The 14,232-nt window shown below is 40.5% G+C and overlaps 1 protein-coding gene across 1 annotated transcript; it reads left to right on the top strand.

The window, feature by feature from the left end:
- The first annotated feature begins 1,297 nt into the window (after positions 1-1,297).
- On the top strand, positions 1,298-13,798 carry LOC141806845 (V-type proton ATPase subunit C 1-B-like). The gene is made up of 12 exons (XM_074692531.1): positions 1,298-1,453; positions 1,933-2,000; positions 2,505-2,590; positions 3,255-3,349; positions 5,873-5,964; positions 6,049-6,144; positions 6,241-6,309; positions 9,740-9,832; positions 9,926-10,013; positions 10,326-10,423; positions 12,657-12,786; positions 13,676-13,798. The coding sequence occupies exons 1-12, from the start codon at positions 1,298-1,300 to the stop codon at positions 13,763-13,765; spliced, it is 1,161 nt and encodes a 386-aa protein (XP_074548632.1). The 3' UTR covers positions 13,766-13,798.
- The last annotated feature ends 434 nt before the right edge of the window (positions 13,799-14,232 follow it).

The following is a 14,232-nucleotide window of genomic DNA, read 5'->3' as shown; positions in this document are numbered from 1 at the left end:
TGAATAAAATAAATATAACTTTTATAATAATCACATAATTATAGTTAATTATCGATGATCATACATTTTTAAAGCCCTGGTAAATAAGACAGAAAAAAAAAATCTCACGACATATTATATGTTTAAGCTTGACACTTTGTTTTCTAACAGATGCATATTTTCAAATGGATAAATAGTGAAAAGTAAATACAGCACAATAAGAATTAGAGATACATTAAAGGTTTATTATGGTTGTTATATTGTTGCTGTTGTTGTTCTTATCTGATTTAAAATGCATTAGTTACATGCATCAGTTTTGTACAGTTGTAGTGAGGCAAGAATGATTTTGATAATTAGCTTTGAACTTAAGCACTTATATATATATATATATATATATATATATATATATATATATATATATATATATATATATATATATATATATATATATATATATATATATATATATATATATATATATATATATATATTCTGTGTGGAAAGATTCATTTCAGCTTAATATACATGCTTGAATTATGTCAAGAAATGAGCAAACAACAAAAAACGATGAGTTGAGTGATATTATCAATATGTATTATCAAATTCAAAATTATTTTGTAATTCTTCAACTTTATAAATTTAATTTAATTCTTGTTTACAAAATATATTTAACTATCCATTAAAATGTATACACCATATTGTCGTTATTGTGAAGGTAAAGTAGATTTTGTGGCTTCAGAACGACTTTAATCCAAGGAGATGAGTAAAAACGGTTCCTTTGATCACAAAGGTCTCATAATGGGCTCTTTTCCTGATCAGAAAAAAAACTGACTCCAATAAATAAAACCAACACATGATTTCCTGGATAGAGTCTGTGTTTAATTTCCTGCTGACCTAACAGGTTTTACCTGCTGAAATCACCTGGAGTGATGTAAGAGTTGTCAGTGATCCTAGACGACAAAGAGCTGTCAGTTTAGTCTCAGGTGGAGCTGCTGCTCAGACTGTCCCAGCACTCTCATCGAGACAGACACAGGGCTGTCATGAGGATTACGTGAAGGTAAGAATCCTGCCTCTCTTTAATTATCTTAGTTTGCTTTATTTGGTTTTATTCATACACTTAAACAAGGAGATTTTTCATATGATGTCAGGATGCCTTAAGCTTTTGGAAACAAAAGGATCAGTAACAAGGTGAAAAGTATATAGGTTTGAATGTATGAATGAAAGAGTCAGCATCGTATGAAGGTTTAACTTTGTCTGTTCTGTGTCTTGGTGACAGTGTGTTTGGTGCCAAAGCTCTCATCAGGAGGATTTTGTCTGGATGTCTCCATGTGAAGCACTGGGAGTCATGACCGATTTGTGGTTAATTTCTGTCCCTTTGGACAAAACCAGTTTAACCAGTGTGGACAAACTGAAGCGTACAATAGCCAAAACTAACCTCGCATCCTGCTGCAGGTTCTCCATCCCCGACCTGAAGGTAAGGCTACGCACCTATACAGGGAGCCTGAGGGGTCAGTAAATATTCGTATAGGAGCTGTTTCAGGAGGAACTGTTATTTAGTATCATTGCAAACACTGATGAAGAACTGTTTGAGTGTTAGCTCTGTGTTTGTACAGTAGAGTGCAGCTGAGGAGGCTGATGGTGTTTGGTGTCCTTCTCTGGTGAAGGTGCACGGGCTCAGGTTGCTCTCTACAGTTTGAGGCAAAATTTCCATCTGACCCATTTCACTCAACGTGATACACACTCACCTGCTCACGTTTAACCAGAGGTTTTTCCATTCTTTAGAAATCCTCTGATAGAGCCCCTCAAAGTCTTTGAGGTTGTTCCCCTGGGTTTCATTTTTTTTTTAAAAAAAGCTGATACAGGCAGAAGTGCTGCTTGTGTGATCTGAGCTCTCTGAGATGTAAAATCGATGATACAGAAACACTAACTGTGCTGTCTGTGCTGTGACCTCAGGTGGGAATTCTGGACAGTCTGCTCAGCGTGTCAGATGATCTTTCCAAGCTCGACGCTCTGACTGAGAGGTAAAAAAAAAAAGAAAAGAAAGAAAGGTCAGAGGATGATGAACCAGACAGGAAATGTTGCTCATGCTCTGCTGAAAGTTTTTGTCTTAGTTGTTAGTTTGTGTTTGTAGCTCAGCATGCTCTGTCGTCCTTAAATAAGACTTGTTGCTCTGAGCCTGTGTGCCGTCTGAGCCATGATTAATTAATGGTCAGGTTTGTTTTCACTCCTGATTTTAAATTCATTGTTGGTATATTTGAGCTGGAGAGCTCTGAGCTGGGACGTTAAAGTTTAGTCCATTCTTGTTCTGTAGACTTTAATAAACTGTTTCTGAATCTCTCTTCAGCTAAAGGCCTTTGCCTGGAGGAATAAACCCTCTGGTTCCACATTAATGGTTCATTGTTGGCCTTAGTGTCAGCTCTGCATTTAAAGGAAGAGAAATAAAAAAAAAATAAATAGAAGAAAATAATTCTGCAGAAATAGTGTAACGTGTGTAAAAAGTGCTTTTTTCCCCCATGTCTTGTCAGTGTGATCAAAAAAACGCATCAGTGTATGAGGGAGGTGATGGAGCAGTCAGATGACAAAGTGCTGGAAAACGCTTTAGCCAATGGAGGTGAGTCACACACTCTCACACACACAGGAACACATTCTCAGGGTGTTAATTACCTCGTATAGAAACTCATTCAGTAAGTGTACAGAAGCTTTAGGCCACAGCCACAATGCAAACCACACTGGAAGCCACTGACGTATGTGTACACACAGCATCTTTCCCCACACACTCAGAGACAACATGTAACCCCTAATGTGCATCAGCCTTCCAGGAAAGATCAACACAAACTCTAACCACCTTCTCTGATAACTCTCCATCAGACCATGGCAAGACTCAGAGAGCCGTCTTGTCCCCCCTGAAAGCTTACCTCAAGTCCCTGAGGGGTATTACCTCTGCTGGAAGTTTGCTCTTTGAGCTGGAGTGCAGTGCTGTGACTCTTTGTCTGAGAGTGCTGTTTGTGTCATGCATGGTTTTCAGAAAGCTGCACCAGATAAAGGAAAATATGTCTATTTTGTCACAGTAGTGGTTTATTATATTTTGTTGAATAAATTTAAAAAAATATTCAACTCTTTTGGTCAGGAATTAAAAATAAACCATGTAAAAAAAACAACATGATGTTATATTTTCCACTATGTTCTCTTTTTTTTTTTAAATATTGTATTGTGGTGTGTTCAGCTGTGCATATTTCCCTCTGTTCCAACACTTTTCTATCTGCTTTTGTTTCTAGTGGATTTGCTGAGCTATGTGACCAAGTTTCAGTGGGACAAAGCAAAGTATCCCACAGCTCTGCCTCTGTCCAGCCTGGCAGACATCATCAACAAGGTACAGACATTTTCATACATCAGGAATAGACATTAGATACACACGTTTCCTTTCATTTCGTGGCCTTACAGAGTATGCACACTGCAGCTTAGGGAAAGTAACTTTAAAGGTAACTGCATGACAGTACGTGCTAAGACCTTCCTGCAAACACTGACAGCATGACACAGTTTATCAAAGTTTACTAAAAACTTTGATAAACTTTGAAAACTGAGCAAAAGGGACTCTGTTGTTTCCTCTTCTTAGTTTTTTTGGTGAGAGAGGTTGGTGTGAAGGTTGTTCCTCTGTGTTGTAGCACAGCTAAAGAAAGACAGAAAATGCATAGAGTAGAAAGTGAGGAAAAACATAGAGCAGGTATGGCTGGAAGCTGAACCTGTGGCTGCTGAAACAAACGTGTTAACCCTTACTGCCTGAATTAATTAACAATTTTTTTAATGTGTTTTTGCACTTTTACAGATGTTAAATTTAGTGGAGATTGTAAATTTATTATATACATAGACATGAGAAGTTCATCCCCTGACCAATGTATTGTGACATAGTGGATTGGCAACATCTTTGGTTTGTGTAGAATATGAATCAATAGGTAATAGTAAGATACAAAGGTCATTTCAGCTGCATCAGGATCTGACAGGGTACGTCGCAAATATCCAACAACAGGCATCAAGGGGTTAACAGAGTTATAAAAACATAATCTCTGCAGCACCTGTTTTATAACTGTATGCATTCTACTTTCTGCTCTGACAGGATATTGATGTGCAAAATTACACATACTCTTAATTGATTGTAGGGCTGATATAATGTATAATAAATATATTTTACAAAGACAGATTTTCTTGTAAATTTAATGATAGTTTAAGGTAAATTTTATATTCACAAATATGAACTCTAAAAATACACCCCCTATTTTCCTGTTTATTTACAAAAACAAAAATTATACTTTGAATTCCTTAAATTAATCAATAGCAAAAACCAAAAGTAATCAAACAGTCTACCTTATTAATGAGTATCTTGAAGAGAATTTCCCTCATTGCATCTGAAAAAATATAATTTATATAATCTTATTCATATTTTAAAGTCCCTGTAAGGAGTTTGTAAGTGATCTTGAAAAAGTTTCCCTTCTAGAAAAAAAAAGCCAAATCATCATTCACACTTTAAAATGAGATTATTAGCACCATTGTAAGTTATTCCTATGCTACTTCTTAGCTTCCTGACCGGGTCAAGCAGGACCAGATTGATTTACAGCATGTCTCTGTCTCTATGACAACACCACACCTGCTGACAAAGATTAGTGATGAACAGAGAGATCTGTGTTTTTCTCTGCAAAAACGATTTCTGTGATTAATGTTGTAGTGATGGTGGACACTGGAGCCTAACTGTCAGACAGAAAAAGGACAGAAGAGCAGAAGAAAGAGAAACAAGAGTGAGATAGAGTATGAGCCAAAGGCTATAATACAAGCTAAAAGCTAAAGCACAGGCTAAAATACAAGCTAAAGGCTAGAACGCAGGCTAAATGCTAACACATAAGCTAAAGGCTAAAACACAAGCTAAATGCTAAAATACAAGCTAAAAGCTAAAATACAGGCTGAAAGCTAAAACACAGGCTAAAGACTAAAAGAGCTAAAGCATTTGTGCTGATGTTAATTCCAACCCACAGTCAGCAGTTATTCTGCAGTGGTCTGTTCAAACTTGAGAGTCTATCAATAAAATGAAGAGTGAGGTTATGTTAGCTCTGATTGGTAGATGACTGGCAGGACAGAACCAGGATTCACTAACGTTATACATTACAGACATGTCTTACAGCTTTGGGCTGTGAGTAGAGCTAAATATAGCTGGTTACTACACTACAGTACAAACTGACAAATTTTGCTTGTTGTCACGTTTCAAACACCAGTGCTATGTAACTGTTGATAAATACCTTACCTCGTGTAGTTGTATCCAGTAAGAAGTTGTCTCGAACAAAGAAACTTTGTTCATTTCCAAAACAAACACACACCTTGTTTAGAGTCACGTCGTTGAGACAGTGTGCCTGAGACTCCAGGCCAAAAGGTGGCGCTGCAGACCAATTAAAACAAACCCTCCTCACAGCATCTTTAACAAGATTATATGGTTATAACAAGATTATAACAAGATTATATACCATGTCTTTGTTTTGATTTTTATCCTCACCTGTTTTATCTATTATATTTGTATTTTTTTCAATATCATTAGTGGTCAACTTGTATTCAAACAATCAGTGAAGCAAACGACTGACAAAGAAGAGCTCTTGATGATAAATGTTAGCAGTGAATAATCATTCCTAAGGCTTCGTTTGCAAAAATGATTTCTGTGCATGAGGTCGAAATAAAATAACCACCTTTTGGGATTTCAGAGGCTCCTTAGTAATTTGATAATTTTTTATTTATTTATTTATTTATTTATTTTTTAAAGAGCTGTGATAGGTATAGATGTTTGGAGGTTTCTGAATGTTTTGAGCTTCCCACATGTATTTTCAGTAACTTTATGCACTTATCATCTGCCTGTCTGCAGGAGGTTTCCCAGATGGAGACAGAATTAAAATCTCGAGCTCTGGTCTACAACACAGCGAAAATGGGCCTACAGAGCCTTGAGCACAAAATAAAGTGAGTTACCTCCGTTAAAAGAGTTATGTGTGAAGATTACTGTGTTCACCTTAAGGTAACAAGCTGGCGTGTCTTTCCTCACAGTGGGAGTTTACAAAGTCGCAGTCTGAGTGACATCGTGAGGAGAGAAGACCTGGTGGTGTCCGAGTATCTCACAACTCTGCTGGTCGTAGTGAGCAGGTCAGTGACTCGTAACCACTCATAGGGTTTCAGGCTGTTTCACTCAGTGTAAGGTCACCTGTGAAAGTCTTCCTGGTGATGTGTGTTTCCTGACAGAGGGAGCTACCTGCAGTGGGAAAGGACTTATGAATCTCTGTCCCAGTTTGTGGTCCCTCGCTCCAGCAGGTGAGCTCTCTGTGTGCACTCTGGGCTGTAAGTCAAGACACTCCACCTGATCCAGGTGCCTGTGCACCTTGAGTCCGTTTCCCAGCATCTAAAGGTCAGGCTCTGTGACAACAGGTGTTTCATTACCAGCAGAAAGTAAGAGTTCATGTGGCCTGGCTCGGCAGCACAGCGGGAAATGTATTCAGTTGTTTTTAATATTTCAAAGCTTCACGTTGTCTCGCCAAAACCAGCAGGATGCTGGAAGAACAGTGGAGAAAGAAAGAGACTCTTACGATCTGCCAGTGAGAGAAATGGATGAAACAGAGCAGAGTTATTACTCATCTAAGCTTGAAACAGAAATATGATTTTTCTGACTAATTATGTCAATATTAATCACAAATTCATCTTTGATATTCTATTTGATGTTACTTTGACTCTAGACCAAATAAATCATATAAAGCAGGGGAAGGCAAACTTTTTCATGACTCATGCCATTTTAAAATACACTCATGCCCAAAGAGCCAATACTTACTTTTTTCATAAAATCATTTGTAAATGATCAGTTTTACAGTATTTTCACAGTGATTAGACATGCTCACAGCACAGTTCACCCCATAGACTGTATGAAACATGGACATAGTCTCCCTGATGTCACCCGTCTGTTTCTGAAATGGAAAATGAAGCACATTGGCTATTGTAGTTATATTGGTAGTGGCAAGGGCTTCGCATACAGTCATAGGGTGCCTGTCGGTCATGTGACCTGACCTGTGCCTCTGATTGGGTGAGCTTATGATCGTAATATCCTTTGAACTGCTGAGTTTGGAAAAAATAATTTCCCGTACACTGTGTGCCAATAGTAAACTTAGCGACTCTGACAGGAGACGTTTTTTGAACCAGGCTGTAAATAGGTTAATTTCTGCTTTGAAAATGTATTTTCTTGGCTTGGTGTGTATGTGACTTCAGGTACTTCTGGAGCCAGCCTCAAGTGGACACTGGAGAAACAGCAGATTTTAGCACTTCAGCATTGTCTCATAATCTTAAACAGGAGGTTGTCGCTTGGTTCACTCTCATCTGTCTTCTATCGCTGTAGCTCATCATAATAGCAAAGTGCGGGACATCTTTGATGGTCATGCATTGATCCACAGCCACACTGTATTCAAGAATATCTTGGGGCCCATTTGCTTGGTCAGTCATTAAAAAAATGGACCATTAGTCCTAACATTCTGTCATGGAACGACCCGTTTGGCTGCAGCGTTAGCCACACCCACGACTGCAAATAATCAGCCGGTTAACTAATTACACCACAGAAGAGACGCAGGTACAGATTACATCATAATTAAAAAGAACCTCCTGGAAAACCCCATCAAACACATTTGAAATGTGCATGCCATGACTGAGAGAAGATCAAGAAAAACATTTTTCAGAGGAAGAAATGGAGATTTTATTACAAGAATACACAAACAGCTGTTATCAGTGAGTCAATCAGGTAAACAAAGAGAAAGAGAAAGTTTGGTGATCTTAACCTGAGCAAATGTGTGTGGTGTTTCTGAGCAAAGAGAAGAAAACCTTAGTAATTAAATCAGTGGCATGAAAGCTGTTTTGAGGAACAAACACTGCAGCAATGCCCCAGTACCTCGATGAATAAGGGCGTATTCAGACCTGGACTGTTTGGTCCACTTTAAACGGACCAGGGTTCGTTTCCCACGCTGGTGCGGACTTTTTATGCAGGTGTGAATAGACAAGGACCGAGACCTACTTTTTGAGGAGGTCTCGGTCTGCGTCCAAACGAACTCAGGTGCGGTTCGCGGTTCTCTGGTTAGGTCCATCTGAACTAACTACAGGATGCATGCACCTTTTGGGCCTATAAAGCCACCGTAACCTTTAGTTCATACCTGATCCTACGTCTTCTGTTTAGCCACGCTGTTGCTAGCATGTTGTGGGTCAGGACACGCAGAGCATAGCGTCTCCTTGCTGCACGCATTCGTCTTCGCTGTTCTAAAATTTGAAACAGTGTTGTTAAGCCTGCTTTGAAGGAGCTGCTCTTGAAACATGATTTTTCAGCTCTAATAAGAGCACAAACATACATGTTTACCTCCATTTCCAGGTCTGTATTCTGTGTGCCGCCCTTTGTCAGTGCTGTCTAATAGTGATGGGAAACCCGATTCTTTTTACTGAGTCGAGTTTAAATGAGTCATTCACCAAAGTGAATCGGGTTTTGAGTCATTTGAGTCCCTCGAGTCAGTTACCCAGAAAGTGCATAGAAATCTATATTTCAGAGAGATCCATACCAGCAAAATGACTGAGAAGGACAATTAATACACTCCAATGTGAAAAAAAGAGTGACCCGTATGTGCTAAGAGTCGAGTAATGCCACGTACGTTCGAGCTGGCGAATGACTCGTATGTGCTTTGAGTCATAGTGTGAGTGAGTTAGTGATCCGTATGCACTGTGAGTTGAGCCATTCTACATACCAGCCATTCTCCTGTGATGTGAGTGAGGGGCTGGGCTATCGTGAGCTTTGTACTGAGTCAGTAAATGAGTCATTTGGGGCGAAGAATCATGATTCTGGAATCAGTAAAGTGATTCTCGGGTATTGAACGATTCGTTCATGATTCGCACAACACTAGTGTCCAATGAGAGCACCGATCGTCACACACGTGGATGTGTTCAATGAATGCAGTCCACTTGCAAAAAGTAAAATCTGAATACGAACCGCACCAAACGAAAAGAATAAAGTCCGCTTTTGGTCTGGACCAAACAAGTGGACCAAAGAACTTTTCTGACTTTTTTTTTTTTTTTTTTGCAAGCGTATCACTTTCCTCGCTAATGGCTTGTCATGCATACAAGCCCAGGAGTTTGCTGCTGTGACACATTGTTTTGGTGGTATTTGAAATAAGACGTTGACAGTTGATAGGAAAGTCTATTTTATGTTTTCCCTGTCAGCGAATGGCTTTCTATACTTCACTACGCAGTGAGAAATGGTATTACTTCGCTCCGTTGCCTGGTTTCTAATCATTTTGAACGCGTTGCTCTGTTTAGCATTCTTTGCCAACGCTGTTTTGGCTGTCTCATCTCTAGCACTGTTTTTCATGTTTGGTCTCAAAAAGAAGCCACACGCTTAATGCCCTACATATCACACTTTCACAGCAAAGGGTTGCCATGAGAACACCACTAAATAGATGTAATTGCAAGCTAGCTGACTGAATGGCACCCATGCCCCAGGTTGCCTACCCCTGGTATAAAGGCTCAATTATTTCATTTAATCAACACAACATTGATAAAACTCCATGCTGACAGATGTTCAGAGTATGATAACAGGGCAGTGTCATGATACAAATATATCAGCCAACTTTTGCTGACAGAAATATTGAGAACTGAATTTCCTCTTTGGTGCCTGTCACCCTGACCGTGAAGCTCTAACAGCACGTTGTGATTTTTGTGTTTCTGTCAGGAAGTTGTACGAGGACGAAGGGGAAGGCCTTTTCTCCGTCACACTGTTCAAACGAGCTGTGTGTGAATTCAAAGCCAAAGCCCTGGAGAGCAAGTAAGCAGGACGGACTGACAGAAACTCCTCCGTCGAGTCCCGGCTGTGTTCTCTGTGTCAGTGTGACCAAAGTGTAGTCTCTGATCCACACAGGTTCGGCGTGCACGAGTACAGCTTTGATTTGGAGGAGAAGAAGCAGCAGGAGATGAAGCGGCTCAGTGTTCACAAGAAGGAACAATACGTGAGTCAAATGTCACGTCTGTCTCACCAGAACTCACAGGGTGACACGGAAACATGTCAGCTAAGAAGATCAAATGATGAAGTGATGACATTTATGCCTAAAAGTCAAAGATCAACCTCACTGTAGTGTAATATGATGAATCACCTGAAGGGTCATCTCCAAATTCTGCTGGAGCATGAGCTCAGTGATTACTGTGAGCTTATTTTTCCACGAGCCACAGACCTTCCAAAACGCTGACTCTGAGTTGTTTTTGTTTTTATTTGGAGGTTTTGTGTTGAATCATGTAATAAATTAGCACTTCCCCCTCCATAGGGCATCTTTGTGCGCTGGCTGAAGGTGAATTTCAGCCAGGTGTTCGTCGCCTGGATTCATCTTAAAGCACTGAGAGTTTTTGTGGAGTCCGTCCTCAGGTCAGTGACGTATTTCCTCTCATAAATAACAAAGTATTGCTTCAATTCTTTCAGTCTACAAGTTCACAACTACGATTAGGACCACCTAAAAAGAATAACAAAAACTTCCCATTTTATTATCATTACTATTTTTTCTCAGAAAAAAGTCTGAATTCTGACATTTTTCTCTATGGACGGATCACTTCCGTGTTGGCGTGAAGTTGCTTGGACATTTCCTGTAAGCAAAAGAAGCGGTAGAAAGTGACAGCAGACAGTGTTATGGCGGCAGAAATTCAATAAATATGTTGTCTGCTGGAGTTGCTTAAAGTGTCTGTCAATGATATACGGAGAGTCGTCCAGATATCTAGTAAAACACCATTTAACAAATTGTATAAAGGCTTTAAAATGTACATGCCTGTATTTCTTTGGAGTATTGAAGGTTATTTGCTAACAGTAGCTAACCTGAGCTAGAAGACGTACTTGCGTGTTAAAAGTTGAGAGCTTCAGGTCAGTCATACTTCAAAGAAAGTTATTGGGCTCTAATTTTGTGGCGCAGCCTGCGCAGTGCTAATTTCGTGCGGGGCACCGCCGTGCGCTGCCAATTTGACAATTTGGTAGACTGTCTGCGCAGAGATGGGTGTGACGGCGCGCCAGGGGGAGTTGACGGCGCACCAGGGGGAGGTGTCAGCAGATTCATGTTGGCGCAGTGACAGTTTCGTGCCAAAAAAGTGCGCTGAAAGCTCGCCAGCTCCAACCTGGTCTATCCTCGGCGCAAGGCGGAGCGCACCCCACGCAGCTGTAATTTGGTGACAGGCGCACATGTGCACACATGTCATCAAAGCCTCAGAGGCAGGTTTCCAGAGTGTCAGGCACATTTTAATGCAATAAACAATCACAGCAATCACTATTTAATGTAACCGTCTGAACCAGCATATACATTTATATCTATATTAACTGTCCCGTCACATCTGATGTCAGATTAAAGCCGTTTGTCATAATGGAAAGTGAACCTGACGGCAGCTGGAAGTTTGATGCACATCTTACAATTAAACAATAAACAGCCTTAACATCTGATACTGAGTATATATCTGGTTCTCTCATTTCATTTAATTCAAAGAAAAGAGGGAGAGAAAAGACGAAGAAAAAAGAGACAAAATAAATGTACGTCACTCAGGATTTACCCGTGATTTCCCATATTTCTCTGTTTTAGTCTTTATTTTTAACCTGATCTAAAAAGATGGAGTACATTATTGTAAGGAGGATGAGGTGGAGACACTGGGAGAGTATACAGTATATCACCAAAGGTTCTGCTATTTGGTGATGACAAACCAGGAGTGCAGGTGGATCAAAAGTATTCTGAATGGATAAGCCAGCTGTGTAACTGTCTCTTCATTTTTTACTCCGGATAAAGACAAAGGAACAGATTACATCTGTCCCAGGAGCTGGCCCACACGGTGACGCGCTTCGTGTCCTCCGATGCGCCCCGCTGTCCATTGACCTGCTGCAGGCACAGCGGCTCTGACCATCTCCGCTACCAACACTCTCTCCATAATGCTGGAGATCACTCAGACCAATCAGACGCTGCGCCTCAGTCGCAGGGCATTTAAAGGCGAGGAGAGGCGCTCATTTGATTGGTGAAAACAGCGCTCGGCTGTGTTAAACCCACTCGCGGCTTTTCTCCTCCCTCTCTGCCATTTGCGCGGAGGGAGGCGTGGACGCGCAGCTCTGCGCTCATGTGCGCCTGTACTGCGCCTCTCTTGGTAATGCAGGAAACTTGCAAAGTGCGCCGGTCACGCCCTGTGCGCACGGCGAAGGCCGGCGCAGGGCAGGTGCGCCTGCGCCTGCGCCTGGTCTACGAAATTAGAGCCCATTATGTGTATGTATCTCTCACTTCAATAAAGCAGAGGGAAAAAACAGAGCTATAAGAGATCTCCCTGAGAGTCCACTGATACAGGACTCTCATACAAAATATATGCTAGCGGTTAGCATACAATGATAAAACTTTGGTTTTTAAGCAAAATTTCAACATTCATCACTGAACACACAAACAAATGTACATAACTTCCTCACAAGACTCACAAGACACACTCCTTCGGTGCTTGAAACATCAAGCCACAGTTTAAAAACATCAACATTACTATTAACACTAACCACACAGCAATGATGACGGACCTATCCCCAAAAAAAAGTCAGGATTCTGATACGTTTTTTTTTCCTTTCAGTGGCCCTAATCTACCGTAATGTCTCTTAACAGGTACGGCTTACCTCTGAACTATCAGGCTCTTCTGCTGCAGACAGACAGGAAGAGGTCTAAAAAACTCAGGGATGAACTCTCTTCACTGTTCAGGCATCTGGACCCCACCGCCACAGCTGAGAAGACAGAGGTATGACTGAAGCTGCAACTAACACTTCTGTTTATTCCTGGCTGAGTTTTTCTCTCAAAGGAGGCGTGACAGCATTTTGCTTTAAACCACAAACCAGTAGATCAGATCAGGTAATGTCCTTTTCATGCTAATGTTTCCCTGAAACATTCATCCATTCACACCCTTCTATTTGATACAGTTTGAAAAGTCAGATGGGGGAAAAATGACTTACTTTAAAAAACACAAATGAGTCAATGAAGGGGAATGCAAACATAACTTTAAAACTGTTTCAAAAATCTACTTTATTTACACTTAATGTTTCCTGGCTTTGCTGCTAATTTTTAAGAGAGATGTGTGTGTGTGTGCAGTCTAACAGGAAGTTTTGAAGCTGTCGATGGGGAAGAAAGGGATTTTAAAGGACTTACTTTGATGAACGTATCTGATCCTTTAAGTTTATCTTGCAGTCGTTACAGTTAATGATAAAACCAGCTCGACCACTCTAAAACCTGTTTGTCAGATCAGTGACAGAAACAGGTTGCTCATCCTGGTTCATGGTATTTTGAAATAACTGCTGTGGAAAATGTCAAAATAAAAAATTGCATCAAAGTTGTTATAGTGTATGAACAAATCTCTTTTGTAGTGAAGCTACTCCTCTCTTTAGTTTTTACACTTTGCAAAGTCAGGCAGCTACACTTTCCTAAAAGTTTCTCCATCAGCTTTAATACGGATGTCTGAATGATGAGCCACAGTGTTGATAATCCAGTGTAATGTGCAGTTTGCAAATATTCCACTACTCCCAAATATTTATTGAAAAGAAGAAAACACAGCTGGGTGTAAAACTACATTTATTTAACGGAGGAGTGGTTAAAGACTGATCCTCTGTGTTTTTCTGTCTCCCTCGGCCCAGCAGGTGAGCCTTGACATCCCAGGACTGTTCCAGCAGGAGTACTCCTCCGTCATCTGCTTCAGTATCAACACCAACCTGCTGGAGATCAGCTAGCAGTCAGCAAAGAGACCCAAACAGTAACCCACCAAAGAGACTCCTGTCACTGACGCTGTGGACAGCTCCTCAACAGTCAGAGCGGGGAGCAGTGAGACCCTTCACTCCTAACAAAGCTCAGCTGATGAAGAATATATCCACAAATACTTTGGTCTCAACATTTCCTGTGAGCTGGAAAGAAGTGAGGAGCTTCCCCTGGACAGCCCTGTAGATAATCTGTGAGGGAAATAAACTTTGGTGTTCTTTACCGAAACAAGAGCTGAACATGAGCGACAGTGTTGAGACCAGCCGCTCATGAAACTGTGGAGCTACTGTAAATGTGTATGTTAGTGTACAGCTTTAAGTATTTAAAGTTATTTCTTCTTTGAAATCACACCACCATCCCAGAATGATGAAACAGGTTTCAGTCTTCACAGCTCAACAAAATACAGAGCATGAACAGTTTATTTTGAGGAGAAGAGCATAAT

The sequence above is a fragment of the Halichoeres trimaculatus genome, unplaced genomic scaffold (assembly GCF_033239565.1).
Source record: "Halichoeres trimaculatus isolate MK-OKI-2021-1 unplaced genomic scaffold, fHalTri1.1 fHalTri1_scaffold_17, whole genome shotgun sequence".
Taxonomy (NCBI): domain Eukaryota; kingdom Metazoa; phylum Chordata; class Actinopteri; order Labriformes; family Labridae; genus Halichoeres; species Halichoeres trimaculatus.
Note: the sequence above shows the minus strand (reverse complement) of the source record. Positions and strands in the feature narration are given on the sequence as shown.

Bases quoted from the DNA above. Each gene is read 5' to 3' on its own strand.
- LOC141806845 (XM_074692531.1), top strand. From the start codon at position 1,298: ATGTCTCCATGTGAAGCACTGGGAGTCATGACCGATTTGTGGTTAATT. The intron at 2,001-2,504 runs GTAAAAAAAAAA...ATGTCTTGTCAG, and splicing joins CTCGACGCTCTGACTGAGAG to TGTGATCAAAAAAACGCATC. The intron at 2,591-3,254 runs GTGAGTCACACA...TTTTGTTTCTAG, and splicing joins AAACGCTTTAGCCAATGGAG to TGGATTTGCTGAGCTATGTG.